Source organism: Hylobates moloch, unplaced genomic scaffold, assembly GCF_009828535.3.
Source record: "Hylobates moloch isolate HMO894 unplaced genomic scaffold, HMol_V3 SCAFFOLD_7, whole genome shotgun sequence".
Classification (NCBI taxonomy): domain Eukaryota; kingdom Metazoa; phylum Chordata; class Mammalia; order Primates; family Hylobatidae; genus Hylobates; species Hylobates moloch.
Window position 1 is genome coordinate 6,835,858 of NW_026652282.1, and position 15,787 is coordinate 6,851,644.

General features: G+C 45.9%; 1 protein-coding gene across 1 annotated transcript in view; it reads left to right on the plus strand.

The window, feature by feature from the left end:
• Positions 1-15,787, plus strand: part of CLCN4 (chloride voltage-gated channel 4) — a 66,068-nt gene that overhangs the window by 36,853 nt on the left and 13,428 nt on the right. The window contains exons 4-8 of the mRNA XM_058441828.1: positions 382-455; positions 990-1,535; positions 5,358-5,544; positions 6,569-6,967; positions 13,822-14,038. Of these exons, the coding sequence (XP_058297811.1) occupies positions 382-455; positions 990-1,535; positions 5,358-5,544; positions 6,569-6,967; positions 13,822-14,038 (1,423 nt within the window). The remainder of the gene's footprint in view (positions 1-381; positions 456-989; positions 1,536-5,357; positions 5,545-6,568; positions 6,968-13,821; positions 14,039-15,787) is intronic.

Consider the following 15,787-nt stretch of genomic DNA (forward strand, 5'->3'; position numbering starts at 1 on the left):
CCACAGGCGTGTGTCACCACGCCCAGATAATTTTTGTATTTTTAGAAGAAATGGGGTTTCACTATATTAGCCAGGCTGGTCTTGACCTCCTGACCTCAGGTGATCCACCTGCCTTGGCCTCCCGAAGTACTGGGATTACAGGCATGAGCCACAATACCCGGCCACCACTGATAAATTCCTGTTTTCAAGTATTGTTTTAAAAATTGCCAAGGTGATTTTTTTTTAAAAGATTGACAGTATTCTCCCTCTCATAACCAACTTAATTAAGCATTTTTTATTTTGGTAACCCAAATGGGTTATTGCAGGGGTTGGCAAACATTGCTGTAAAAGGCCAGGTAGTAAATGTTTTTGGTTTTGTGGGCCATACAATTTCTGTTGTAGCTGTTCAGTTCTGCCGTCATAGCATGAAAGCAGCTGTGAACAATATGTACACAAATGGGCATGTCTGCATTTCCGTAGATGTTTCCTTATGGACACTGAAATGTGAATTTTATGGTTTTCACATGTCACAAAATATTGTTCTTCTTTTGAATATTTCAAATCAAAAGATTTTTTCGACTTTTTCAATCAATTAAAAATGTAAAAACCATTCTTAACTCATGTGCCATACAAATGCATTCACTGGGCTACACGTGACTTGTAGCCCAAAGTTTTCCAAATCCTGATCTACTCTGTTGTCTGTAGAATCCAATCCAGAGGTTTATTTGCTTCTAGGGGAGTCTCTGTGCCATGAACAGAATTATGATTAAATACTTTTTTCTTAAAAATATAGCCCAAACCCACCTTGATTAGTGTCCATTCCACTTCTAGACATAGTTAGATTCCTCTAGGTATCTTTGCTGATGTGTTTTGGTCACATTAAGTCCAGGCTCATGGAATGAGTGTGTCCACTCTTGGACTTAGAGTGTGACTTTCATGCCAACCAGAGGGCTTGGCTCTGAGCAGCTCTTTCTCTGGCCAGTCTTTAATCTTCTACTTTTTCATCTCAGGTCAGTTACTACTTTCCCCTGAAGACCTTGTGGAGGTCATTTTTCGCAGCCCTGGTGGCGGCCTTTACGCTGAGATCCATCAATCCCTTTGGGAATAGCCGTCTTGTTCTCTTTTACGTGGAATATCACACGCCCTGGTACATGGCTGAACTCTTCCCCTTCATCCTGCTTGGGGTCTTCGGGGGCTTGTGGGGAACCCTTTTCATCCGCTGCAACATCGCCTGGTGCAGGAGGCGCAAGACCACCAGGCTGGGGAAGTACCCGGTGCTGGAGGTCATTGTGGTGACCGCCATCACTGCCATCATTGCCTACCCCAATCCCTACACACGCCAGAGCACCAGCGAGCTCATTTCTGAGCTGTTCAATGACTGTGGAGCCCTTGAGTCTTCCCAGCTCTGTGACTACATCAATGATCCCAACATGACTCGGCCTGTGGATGACATTCCAGACCGGCCGGCTGGTGTCGGTGTTTACACGGCCATGTGGCAGCTGGCCCTGGCACTGATCTTCAAAATCGTCGTTACCATATTTACCTTTGGCATGAAGGTAAGTGAAAGGGAAGGAAGGTGGGGTGGGGACCCATGTCCTTCTGGGGACAGCACCCTACTCTCTAAAATAAAATTGCGGTGGGAAAAAAAGAGGAACTGGCCTTTCTTGAATGTTCTCATGTGCCAGGCACTTGACATTCCTTTAATCAATAGGAAATAACTTCTAATAAACAATAAGCTTATGAAATAGAGATTTTAATCCCATTTTACAACTGAGGAAACTAAGGCTCTGAGATCTTTAGTGGCTTGATCAGACCCACAGCTTATGGGAGACAGAGCTAGGCATCAAACCCACTTCACACATTCCCAGAACAGGTGGTGGTGACCACAGGTTTCCTGCCGCTGGCCAGGTGATGCCAGGTGGTGGAAAAAGCCCAGGTTTGGCTCCGTTTGGCTCAGTAAACATGCATTGAGTATCAGCTGTATCTTAGGCATCGTGCTAAGTCTGAGGGATACAGAACCCAAACAGAAAGCTGCCCTTGCAGAGCACACAGCTCTGGGAGAAAGAGATGCAGACCCAGAGTTCTGACGTTGTGGTGAGCACCACGCTGGTATGACAGGAGCACAGAGTGAGTGTGTCCCCCGTCTGGGTAGGGCTGGGCATGACAGGGGCTCTTTGCACACATCCTCTTTGAAGAACAGAGCTGTGGATGAGAGCACATGCTTTCTTTTCCTCCTCCCTCCCTCCCTCCTTCCCTTCTCTTCCCTCCCCTTCCCTTCCCTTCCCTTTTCCCTTTTCCCTTTCCCCTTCCCCCTTTCCCCCTTCCCTTCCCTTCCTTTCATCTTGTTCCCAGGCTGGAATACAGTGGCATGATCACAGCTCACTGCAGCCTCAACCTCCTGGGCTCAAATGATCCTCCCATCTCAGCCTCCCAAGTAGCTGCGATCATAGGTGTAAACCACCACAGTTGGTGATTTTTAAAAATTTTTTGTACAGATGAGGCTCTTGCTGTGTCACCCTGGCTGGTTCCAAACTCCCAGGCTCCAGTGATCCTCCTACCTCAGCCTCCCAAAGTGCTGGGATCATAGGCATGAGCCACCACACCACACCCAACAGCACATGCCTTCATTACTCTTGTTCCTAAAGCCAGAGAAGAGACAGCTGGTTTCCTCTTTCATTGTGTTAAAATCATTTGTTAAAATCATTATGTTAAAATACTTTAAAAGCCCCTCCTAAAGAGCTTTCTTTTATGAGGGAACCTGGGATTTTGTTATTATAGCTTTTTTTTTTTGAAATGAGGTAAAATCCACAAAACATAAATGATCATTTTAAAGTACACAATTCAGTGGCATTACATACATTCACAATATTATGCAATTAACACCTGTATTTAGCTTTAGAACATTTTCATCCCCCAAATGGAAATCCCATCTCCATTAGCAGTCACTCCCCATTTTTCCCTCCTGCAGCCCCTGGCAACCACTAATCTGTCTCTAGATTTGCCGATTTTGGACACTTCATATAAATGACATCATATAATATGTGGCCTTTGGTGACTGGCTTTTTTCATTTAGTGCCATGTTTTCAAGGTTCATTCACATTGTAGCATGTGCCACTACTTCATTTTTATGGCTGAATAGTATTCCATTCTATGGAGATCCCACATTTTGTTTATCCATTCATCCTTTGATGGACATTTGTGTTGTTTCCACCTTTTGGCTATTATGAATAATGCTATCATTGCTTACTTAAAGAAACTTTTATTAGAGTATATCATTCATATAGAGAAGTGTACAGCTTGATAGAGTTTCATAAAACACACACACTTGTGTAACCAGCACCCAGGACCAGAAGCAGAACATTATCCACCTCCCAGAGCCCCCTTTTGTGTTCCATTACTATTGCTTTCTGTGTGGCATTTTAATTTTATTTATTTTTATTAAAAATATAACATAGAGACCAAGCTCCCTATGTTTCCCAGGCTGGTCTCAAACCCCTGAGCTCCAGTGATCCTCCTGCTTTGGCCTCCCAAAGTGCTAGGATTACACACATGCGCCATTGTGCCCTGCCTGAATTGTATTCTTTTTTTTTTTTTGGAGACAGGGTCTCACTCTGTTGTCCAGGCTGGGGTGCAGTGGCACAATCATGGGTCACTGCAGCCTCGACCTTCCGGGCTCAAGTGATCCTCCTGCCTCAGCCCACTGGGACTACAGACACGTGCCACCATGCCCAGCTAATTTTTGTATTTTTTGTAGAGATGGGGTCTTGCCATGTTGGCCAGGCTGGTCTGGAACTCCTGGGCTCAAGTGATCCGCCTGCCTTGGCCTCCCAAAGTGTTAGAATTACAGGCGTGAGCCATCACATCCAGCCTGAATTGTCTTTTTTTTTTTTTTTTTTTAAATCTAATGGTCGGGCATGGTGGCTCATGCCTGTAATCCAAGCACTTTGGGAGGCCAAGGTGGGTGGATCACTTGAGGTCAGGAGTTCAAGACCAGCCTGGCTAATATAGTGAAACCCCATTTCTTCTAAAAATACAAAAATTATCTGGGCGTGGTGACACACGCCTGTGGTCCCAGCTACTCAGGAGGCTGAGGCATAAGAATCACTTGAACGCAGGAGGCAGAGGCTGCAGTGAGCCGAGATCATGCCACTGCACACGGGCCTGGGCAACAGAGTGAGATTCCGTCTAAAAAAAAAAAAAAAAAAGAAAAAAATTCTAAGAAGTTGTTTACTTGAGTGCGTCGTAGTGGTCAAATACAAACCTGAATGTGGGCTTTAAGAACAAGGATGGGTGGACCTTATTAAACAGCTGGCTGTCTCTGATCTGTCATCTCCTAGCAAAGGGATTTGTTTTCATGTCTCAGGAAGATGCTGGTAACATTTTATGATGCTTGCTCAGAAAAGTCTCCTTTGATGTTACAGGGATATAAATGATGTAGAATAAGGGGAAGCTCAGAAAGGAACGATTTCCTAAGCAATGTTCTGACTCTAGAAATCACACTCAAGGATCCAAACTTCACTTGAATTAGGTTAAAGTTCTGCTTCCATCCTCAGATGGGTAACCACCTGGGGCTGGCATCATTGCAGCTGCTGCCCATGGCCAGCGGTCATGTGTCATTTCAGTGAACACAGGGAGTCAGGCTTGTTCTATAGCACATGTGTGGTCATTAGATAAACTAAAATGTATCTTCATCCAGCAGGATAGAGAACACGCTGGTACCAAGATCTTTTAGTTTACATTCTATTTCTTTGCTGCCCCTACCCTGGCTTGAAAATATTCAGAATACTTATTAGAAAATGTACTTCATTAGGAAGAGGGAATTGCCTCCCTCGTCTCTCTCTGACGGGTATTCAGCCACCACCTACTAGAGAGGGCAGGGAGCCATTGAAGTGCTTTCTGGAAGATCCAGGGTGGCTGCAATGATGGACTCAGCTTCTTTATTTTACCTGGGAGCAGTCACAGGCCCTTCTTTTCCATTTTCATGCTGTGGCTTGACATTTAATTTTAAAAGCCATTCTGAATGACATGGCAAGGGGAGAGAGAAAGTGGTGTCTCAAGTGACAGATGCTCACTTTGAATGTTATTTGCAGTGGGGCTTATCATTCTTTAATCCACAGCAGGCAAGCCCAGCCAGCTTTTGAAGAAGAGGGAATCAAAGTATAAAATTGCGTTCTCTCTAAATTGCAGTAGATACAACTGACTAAGCAGGTCAAATCATTTGTCCCACCTTTCCCCAGCTGACCTATTTTGCAGAGTTGCACCTCCTCTAGAGACTGAAGCTAAATGCAAGCCTGTCAAGGGGGACTGTGTTTCCTGGGGGTGTGAAGCGGGGACTTGGTCTTTTTCCCTCATGTTGCTTTTCTCTGTGTCTCCTCAAGATCCCATCAGGCCTCTTCATCCCCAGCATGGCTGTGGGCGCCATCGCAGGCAGGATGGTGGGAATTGGTGTGGAGCAGCTGGCCTACCATCACCATGACTGGATCATCTTCAGGAACTGGTGCAGACCCGGTGCAGACTGTGTCACGCCAGGGCTTTACGCAATGGTGGGAGCTGCGGCCTGCCTCGGTACGACCACGGGTGGGGCAGGGAGGGGGACCGGGGAACTAATCTGGCTTAGAGGACTGCCAAGAAGGAAGATATGGACTTGAACATTTTCTTTACTCAGGATAGGCTGGGTTGTGTGGCTATAACAAGTAAACCCCTAAATCACAATGGCGTAATGCACCAAGGCTTATGTCTTGCTCACTGTGCACACACACACACACACAAACAGATGCCCTCAACTTATGATGGGGTTAACATCCTGGTAAGTGCATCATAAACTGAAAATATTATAAGTTGAAAATGCGTTGAATACACCTAACCTACCAAATGTTGTAGCTTAGCTTAGCCTACCTTAAACATGTTCAGAACACTTACATTCGCCTACAGCTAGGCACAATCATCTAACACAAAGCCTATTTTATAATGAAGTTGAATATCTCTTGTAATTTATTGAATATTGTACTGAAAGTGAGAAACAGATGGTTGCCTATGTACTTGAGGCATGGTTTCTACTGAACGCATGTTGCTTTTGTACCACAGAAAGTTGAAAAATTGTAAGTTGAACCATCGTAAGTCAGGGACTGTCTGTAAATGAAATACTTGGTTTAGCAGAAGGCTCTTCTCCACCTAATCATTCAGGGGCACAAAGGTGGGTCTGTTCCCTGTCTATAGTCCTTAAGAATTTCTACGATATTCTGTTTATGGGGTTCTTGAAGAGCACCATGCTTGCTTAGTCAGAAGCTGGCAGAGCCCATGTAGGATCCACTCACCAAAAAGCTTGTGTGGGCCAGGGTGAATAGACAACCCAGGATCCCTCATTGGGGCAGAGGCCCCAGTGAGATGCAACTTCAGGCTCCCCAATGCAAAGCCACATTTGACAGGGCCTGGCCTGGGTTCCAGAGGCCCAGTGTAGGAAGCATGTGGGAGAGTCTGCTTGGAACAGGTGTGAGGGGAATTTACAGCCTGTCTGTCATTTTCCCCAAATCATGCTTCCATGAGCTGCCCGGGTTGCACTTTGGAATCTTACTCCTCCCCTCTGTTGCAGGTGGAGTTACCAGGATGACGGTGTCATTGGTGGTCATCATGTTTGAATTAACGGGGGGTCTGGAGTACATCGTGCCCCTGATGGCAGCGGCTGTGACCAGCAAGTGGGTAGCTGATGCATTTGGGAAAGAAGGCATCTACGAGGCCCACATCCACTTAAATGGGTACCCTTTCCTTGACGTGAAGGACGAGTTTACTCACCGCACACTGGCCACCGACGTCATGCGGCCCCGGCGGGGAGAGCCGCCACTGTCCGTGCTCACCCAGGACAGCATGACCGTCGAGGACGTGGAGACGCTCATCAAGGAGACCGACTACAACGGCTTCCCTGTGGTGGTCTCCAGAGACTCCGAGCGCCTCATTGGATTTGCCCAGAGGAGGGAACTGATTCTCGCAATAAGTGAGTAAAAAGAGGGAAGCTCACATTTTACCAAGAGCCGAATGGCATCCTTTGTACCCCTAACATTATCCAAGATGTTTGAGGTGATGTGCATTAAGCCAGGGGCTCTCAAGCTTTCACACGTCTCTGGGTCACCCAGGGGTCTGGCTCAAAAGCAGATTCTGATTGAGCAGGTCTTGAGTGGGACCCGATACTACATCCTTCACAAGTTCCCCATTAATGCCGATATTGCTGGTCCCCACGTTACACTGTAAGGAAAAAGGCTTTAAACCCAAGTCTTGGGTAGACATTCTTGGTTGGAAAGTGACTGCATGTTTGCAAGCAGCCCTCTGGCCCTGCTCTGCGGCTGCCTTTCAGCAATTGGTGGCTAAAGCTGAGAAGGAAGAGAGGCGACAGCCTGGAGTGGCCCGGGCTGAGCTGTCTCAGAGACTTTCAGGTGGACCAACCATCTGGCTGAGATCGCGAGTTCTCTGCCCCAGACACCCCTTGCCACTACACAACTCTTTTGTTTCACTTTATGATATGATGTTGGATTCCACAGTTAGAGGCCCTTGTGGGTAAACGTGCAGACATCACTGGAACCAGTTGTGTGAGATTATTTTCCCCTTGTGGTTGAATGACAATCAGCTGCACTGAGGGGCAGGCTGTTGAGTTGGGGCAGGAGAGTATGGGATGATGCCCAGGTCAGGGTGTCCCAACGACAGGTGGATCAGAGAAGCAAGCCCATGGGCCCCATCAGCCTAAGGATGGCTCCAACAGAAGGGTAAACAGGAGGTAGGAGAATTCCTAAGACAGAGGGGGCCGAGGGCTGCGGGCTGAGGGCCAGAGGTCTGGTTGTGAGTTGCTGGGACCCCAGGCAAGGAGAAGCTGTGAGCCTTGGAGGGGTAGAGTCCTGCCGGGCCTCAAGGTGGCAGGGGCAAGGACCAGCATAGCACATCCACGGGCACGCTCACCATCCTTGCTCTGTGATCTGTACAACATTCTAGCATCTCATGATAGACCAGGGCCCATGGCATGGCTCCCATGTGCACACAACAGTTTTACTATATATCTTCCAGAGTATACTTGAAGCTTGTCAATGGGACTTTCCTGGTCTGATGTTGGAATGGCCCACTGTTAATACATTTCCACCAGGCAACTGTTTACTTCTCTCCCTGTCCTTTGTTTCCTGTTTCCAAGGCACCTCCCTTAAACCTTTTCCCAATGTTACATAGCTTTAAAATACCTTTAAGGCATCTTCATCAAAGGCTTTATAACAATAAGTTTAGATAAGCTATCCTTTCCCATTTTAGCTTGACACTCAAACATTTTTACCTCCCCCAAAGCAAAAATTGATTTTGTATTTTAGACACCGTAGCAAGCTTGTGCTTTAGTGTTCAGCGATGCTTCTCCTTATTATAGGTCCTGTTGCTTAACGGATAGGTAGGTGCCTTTGTGTAACTATTGCCTTATAAATAATGAGGTTTTTAAAGGTTGTTTAAGTAGGATTGGGTTTGTTTAAAAATACTGTAATCAGCAGCCTTTAAAATTTTTTTCATTCCCTAGGATCTTTTAAGCAAAGGTTGAAATTTAAAAAGTAAGGTAATAAATGTCACAGAATCTATTATCTATTGTATAGCTCCAGGCACACCTGCTAAGAGGCAGCTTACTAATTTTGCTGAAACCCATTACTGTAATCAAGTGGGAAGCAGTAATTGCCATCAACCGGTTAGAGAAGAAACTTAAGCTTACCAACCAAGTACTCTTCTCGAAGCTATGTTTGGAATGTCTGAAGAGGCACCACACGGTGTAAATACTACCTATATGCTTTCAATCAGACTGATAGTAATATAGAAGGTGCTGTTTACATGGTTTGTGCAAAGGGAAGGAGTGTTTTGCTCTGAGGAATCAGAAAAGCTGTTTTTCCGGCCTGTGGAAATAGAAGCGTCCCTGTACTCTGGTGGAGAAATACAGGTGCATGACCTGTATTTGAGGAATCTTGTGCCATTTTATGAGTATAGAAATATGACGGCATTTAGCTAGACATTATCCCATGCCAATTTCACTTCCTAGAGGAATCGGGAGCAAACATTATAGACAGATCCAAGATAGTATGGATCAGAAAAGAAAGGTAAGTGAGGTAAATAAGGATTTTTCTTACATCTCATGTTTAAAAATTGTAGCAACTGCTCACATGAAGCTGAAAATGTTTTGTTATGTTTTGGAATGCCAAAGCATGGCGTTATCTTTGTTAGAGAGCACTTCGTTAGCACCACCTAGGCAGCGTGACTCTCTTCACCATCATATACTAGCACATGAGGCCGTATGCGACTCTTGCTCAAGTTCCTGGCAAATGGGCCTTTACCTCCCATTGCTCTGCAAATATGAGGACTCGCCTGTACTTAGCAGGGCTCAGGTGCTTCTTGTCTTGAGTTCTGCAGTTACGTAGAGGTTCAAAGAGGACTCAGCGGGGAGTCGCAGAGATGGTTAAAGGGTGGAAAGTTAGAGTTTCAGGGAAGAGTTAAGGAAACTCTCAGGTTTTTTTGGTCTGATGGATGATTTATTAGGCTGGTACAAAAGTAATTGCGGTTTTTGCCGTTACTTTCAATGGCAAGAACGGCAATTACTTTTGCACCAACCTAATGATTCTCCAGTATGTGGAAGATGCTTAGTTGCAGAAAAGGGGTCTACATCCAGCACTGAACAAGAAGCTAAGTGTCAGATCTGTCAGACAAGGGAGAAAGAGGTTTCTGCCTGGGAGGGCTGTTAGTTACTGGACTAGGTCATGGAGAATAGTGGTGTCATCTACACCTTTCTGTTGGGGATGTTTATATATATACATACATACACACATAGAGGGACTTCTCCATGCTTTAGTAGACAGACAATAACTTGTAAAACAATTTGCTTTTTCTTCTGTATAATCTTTACTTTTTTATCATATCATCTTTGTACTACTTCTGTGGTTGCTTTCAATTTTCCATTTTAACCTATCTCATTAATTATATCTGTCTTATGGACGCATTTAAAAAAATTTTTTTGAGACAGGGTCTCGCTCTTTCACCCAGGCTGGAGTGCAGTGGCGCGATCATAGCTCACTGCAGCCTCTACCTCCTGGGCTCAAGCAGTCCTCCTGCTTCAGCCTCCGGAGAAGCTAGGACTACAGGCTTGCACCACCATGCCTGGCTAAGCATTTTTAATTAACAGGATGATAGACTATTACCTCCCTAAGAACACAATTCAAGTGGGAGTACTCCTCCTCAGCACCGCTGACATTTGGGGCTTGACGATTCTGTGTGCTGGGGCTGTCTCGTGCACTCCTGGGTGTTGAGCAGCATCCCAGGGCTCCACCCACTGGATGCCAGGAGCACTTGCCGTCTCCTATTGTGATAACCAAAAATGTCTTTAGACATTGCCAAATGTCCCCTGAGGGTGGAGGCAGAATTGCTCCCAGTTGAGAACCATTGCTCTAAAGCCACTCAATAGCCTAATGAATATGTGATTATTTCCAATTTTGAAAAATTTATTGGCCTATCACATAGTTTGTGAAATTTCTCTTACCCACACTTTATTATTTACCAGCTCTACATCTGGCATATGAACATATTGCTTCTAGGAAATGGAATGTTGAGTAACCTTAGCAGGTGCTCATAAAATATACATTCCTTCTTTTTTTTTTTTTTTTTTTTTTACTAAATCTTGCTCTGTTTCCCAGGCTGGAGTGCAGTGGCGCCATCTTGGCTCACCCCAGCCTCCGCCTCCCAGATTCAAGCAATTCTCCTGCCTCAGCCTCCCGAGTAGATGGGACTACAGGTGCATGTCACCATGCATGGCTAATTTTTGTATTTTTAGTAGAGACAGAGTTTCACCATGTTGGTCAGGCTGGTCTCGAACTCCTGATCTTAAATGATCCGCCCACCTCAGCCTCCCAAAGTGCTGGGATTACCGGCATGAGCCACTGTGCCTGGCCTAAAATGTACATTCTTTTTCAACAGCTGTGGCCACTGAGACTCATTCTAGTAGAATATGTGACAAACCTCCTACATTAAAGACAGTTTTGTGTTTTTTTTTTTTTTGAGACGGAGTCTTGCTCTGTCGCCCAGGCTGGAGTGCAGTGGCGCGATCTCGGCTCACTGCAAGCTCCGCCTCCTGGGTCCACGCCATTCTCCTGCCTCAGCCTCCCGAGTAGCTGGGACTACAGGCGCCCGCCACCACGCCCGGCTAATTTTTTGTATTTTTAGTAGAGACGGGGTTTCACCGTGGTCTCGATCTCCTGACCTCGTGATCTGCCCGCCTCGGCCTCCCAAAGTGCTGGGATTACAAGCGTGAGCCACCGCGCCCGGCCTATTAAAGACAGTTTTAAAAACAGTTTAACTATTTTTAAAACATTTAAAAATGAAGTTTATTACATTTTTTCAAAATGAAAGTAATACACACTCCAAATATTGGGGAAATCAGAAGAAAAAGGAAACATTTAAAAAGCCACCTACATTCTTATCACCAAAGAAGACATGATTGATATTTAGTGCATTTCCTTTTTATCTTTTAGGTCTTTTAAAAAGATGCATTTTCGGTCGTATTGTTTTGGTTTCTTTTCAACAAAGACTCCCAAGTGTTCCTGGGGTCTGTGGGTCTCTTTTCTTATAGCACTGGCTCATCCCCTGGGTGAGGAGTTGGTTGGTTTATCCTTTCACACAGGAAATATTTCTTAAGTGTCCACCATGTGCTGATACCATCCTAGAAGCTCAGAGTCCAGGGACGACAGCATACTGCCTCTGCCCTCTGTGAACTTACATGCAGGCATTTTGGTGTCTGATGATTTCTGGTCCAAACTGAGAGTAGATGTTTCACCCTAGTAGAGAATTGCAAAGAGCTTTCTTGCTGGTTCTTCTTCCATTCACAGGCTTTTGCCTGTTCCTAGCACCTCTACCCACAAAGCTTGAAGCCTCCTGTAAGTCTGTAATAGAGTTCCAAAGTGGCCTAGCAGAACCTTTCTGAGGAGAGTAGCAGTTGCCACTGTGGGAATAGCAAGGTGCATAGCTCAGGCCTCTGGCTCTGACCCTAGCTGATGCCTATATTTTTGCTTGGCAGTAAATACCTTGTGTGCTTTCCTTCCTGATGCCTCCTATGTGAGATAGGTTCAGTTTTATGTGGCAGGCAGAACCAGATACACTGACATTTAGTAGACCTACTCATCCATTCATTCATATGTGCATTTGGCAAATATCTGTTTTGTGTCTACTGTGTGTTAGGCATTGTCCAGGCACTGGGAGTGCACTGGTGAGCAAGAGTTCATTTAGCTAGTGGCTGTTAGAATCAGGGCTTCTAACCCAATCAGTAGGTTCAAAGGAGATATAAGCATGTTATTTTACTGTAGCAACTGAATCGACCATTTATTAAATTGTATTTGGTTTCAGAAGGGGTTCAGCAAATCCATGTCATCAACTCTTGACTGGGGTTTGCAACTTGATCCAATCATGACATTCACTCAATGGTTGAAATTGATGGAAATCCTGTTAGTGGGACTTTAGGAGAATCGGCTGGTCTATGGAAATGAGCAAATAAGTATGTGTTGCCAGTTGCCTCCCTGCCTTAGTGGGTAAGGACAGAATCATCTTGGTTTAGGAGAGAAGTACATAGTATATATCGAACAGTCTATGTTTGAAAACATGTTGTGCATCAAAGTCGTCTGGTATTTGTGGCAGAATCATACCCCATTTGATGTAACTTGATTTAACCTGACCCATATAATGTGAAGGCATTTGCCCAGCAGGCCCTCTGTTCCTCTTTTAAACAGAGACCCTTTTTCAGACTCAGCCTGACCCCAAATGCTGCCAGTTTTCCATTAGAGTACTCTATTGCACTAAATGGCCTTAGAGGAGGCAGTTAGAATTTTATTTTTGAAAGAACAATATAGGTGAATAGTAGTCTTTGAGAAGGCAAGAAATGTATTATGGAAACCAGGATCCATTTTAAAGCAAGCCTTGCTGTACATTTTCCCTAACCTTTTCCCATGAACCAAAAGAAAGATTAAAATTCCAACAGAAGGAAAATCGCCTTGGAGAAATATCTTGAGACCGATGGATTTATTTCATGTGTGACTTAAAATAGCCTGGGTTTCTAGCACCGCGTTAAGCTGTATTTCTAATGAGTTCCTGTTACCCTACTTTTCTTCAGCTTTCTTTCACATGGCTTTTTCTATAGACAGAAATAGGCTAATTGCTACCATAACAGTTTTACTATCTTTCTTTGAGAGATCCACAAAATGGCCCATTTTTAAGACAGGAGATCCAAAGGGTTGGCGGGGGCGGGGTGATGCAGCTTTTCTGGGGTTGTTTCTTTGGACCCAAGGGTCGCATTTGGGATTGAGCTGCATTTCTGGGCTGTGAGCCTGGGCTGGCCGTATTGGTTTCTTGTTCCTCCCAGGATTCGTAATGCCATTTGGGCCAGTTATAAGTTAGTTCGTAAAAAGAAAAACAATGTATTAAGGTCATCGGGCAGCTAAGTAAGTTTCTTGTCACGTCAAACTCCAGCCCATGATGAGGTGAAGGAGCATAAGGAAAGCCAGAGTGGAGGGCCCTGGGCTGTTTGGGGTGAAGCAGTGAATGTCCCCAAAGGGGCCATCTGGGTCAGGCCCATCTTGCCAGACTTTGGCAACAAATGATCCGGTCACAGCAGGGGACCCTCACACAGCATTAGCTGCAGAGAGAGGCCAATTCCACAGATGTTTGGGTAAAGCCCCTTATTAAGAATGTGTGGTTCATCCTCCGAACCCCTTTACCGTGGGATTCTAGATGGTGTGTGTGAGTGTGGGGTGGGGAGTTGCTCAGCAAGGGGTTTTGTGTGGCTCATTGTTCCTGCTCACCCCATTCTAGAGAACGCCAGACAGAGGCAGGAGGGCATTGTGAGCAATTCCATCATGTACTTCACGGAGGAACCCCCCGAGCTGCCGGCCAACAGCCCACATCCCCTGAAGCTGCGGCGCATCCTGAACCTCAGCCCGTTTACAGTCACAGACCACACCCCGATGGAAACGGTGGTGGATATCTTCCGGAAACTGGGGCTTCGGCAGTGCCTGGTGACGCGGAGTGGGTGAGTAGCCGGACATGTGGCCAGAATGACCTAGGGAGAAAAAGATGAGTGAGACATGGTCTCAGCCCTGAAGGATGTGGAGGGCCACGGGGTGGAACAGTCCTTGACAGAGAATGGCAGTAAGCTGTGGTGAATGTGTTGAGGAGGAAATGTACAGGGAGCTTGGGACTTAGGGCTGGGCAGCCGGGCAGCCAGGGAAGGGGGCGGTCCAGGCTGGACTGCTGCCTGGGCTGAGGGAGGTTGAGTAAAAAGGGGCGGAGCCACAGGAGAAGGGCTTGGTGTTGCTTTTCTACCACCCCATGTGACACTTGGCTTAGGGAGGAGGTTCTGCTGTAACGTGATGTATGCAGTCCTCAAAATCACAGCACTATGCAAAAAGTGATCCATGCAAACCACAGGACTTGTGGGAAAAATGGGGTTAGGGACACAACAGTCGAAAACTTCATCAGTGATACGTGACATAAAAGAGGTGGGAGCCTAATAAGAATGGTAGTACCGAGCCAGGTGCAGTGAGTGGCTCGTGCCTGTAATCTCAGCACTTCGGGAGGCTGAGGTGGAGGATCACTTGAGCCCAGGAGTTCGAGACCAGCCTGGGTGGCAAGACCCTATCTCTACAAATAAATTTTTATAAAATCAGTCAGGTGTGCCCATAGTCCCAGCTACTTGGGAGGCTGAGGCAGGAGGATCACTTGAGCCCAGGTGTCCAAGGCTGCAGTGGCCTAGGATTGCACCACTGTACTCCAGCCTCGGCAGCAGAGCGAGACCCTGTCTTGTAAAAAGAATAGTGGTAGTACCATGTTACACATTAGTTAAATGGTCAAGAAATACAGGTATACAACAGAAATATGTCACTTCGTCTTAAAAAGGCCTGAAGTTGGCTGTGGGGTGGGTTTCACAAGCTCTGCCACTTATGAATTACCGGGAAGGGGTGGAAGGAGGGGAACCTGAACTCAAGGGGAAGTGGTCACAGCAGGTGTGGATGGGCATGGCTCCTCACGCATGCATGAACTGAGGTCGCTTGTGGATGTTTGGGGGCCGGGTATGTGCATTTTGTGTATGCCGATCCCACTGGGTTCAGCTGGGTACAGTTTTCTGCATTTGCCTAGAGCTTCTCGTGGATGAAATCCCACATAAGCAAAGGTAAAATTCATATTATGCTCAGATTGTTCCTGATATATCAATTCGTTTGAAACAACTTTGTTTTCGAAACAAACATGATTGGAGAATGGAGAGATTTGATGATCCTATGGCATTGTCCCTGCTGCCACTTTTGTTTTGTGTTATCACAAATCAGGAAACCAACAATGCAACGATCGAGGGTCCACTGTAGTAGCACCAGAGGAGCAGTTCCTTAAAGGCCATTCCTTGGCCTCTGAGTGTCCCAAGTTCCATGGTGTCAGAAGCTTGTGTAAGGGAAGGGGTTGGCTTGGTCAGGGTAGCCTGGAGCCTAGGGTTATCTGCCCATTTTATTCCTTTATGGGCTGGGAGTAGGAGGCGGGGAATGGGTTCTGGAGACATTGGTACATAATAAAGTTTAGGCCTTTATAGACTCCAGAGGCTCAACTATCTAATATAGCTTATATTTCCAGAGCCAGCACACTCTAGGTTAACACAGCAGTTCTCAACTGGGATGATTTTACCTCCCAGAGACATTGGGCAATGTCTGGAGACAATTTTGGGTGTCATGACTGGAGGGAGGGATGCTATTGGCATCTAGTGAGTAGAGGTCAGGGATGCTGCTAAACATCT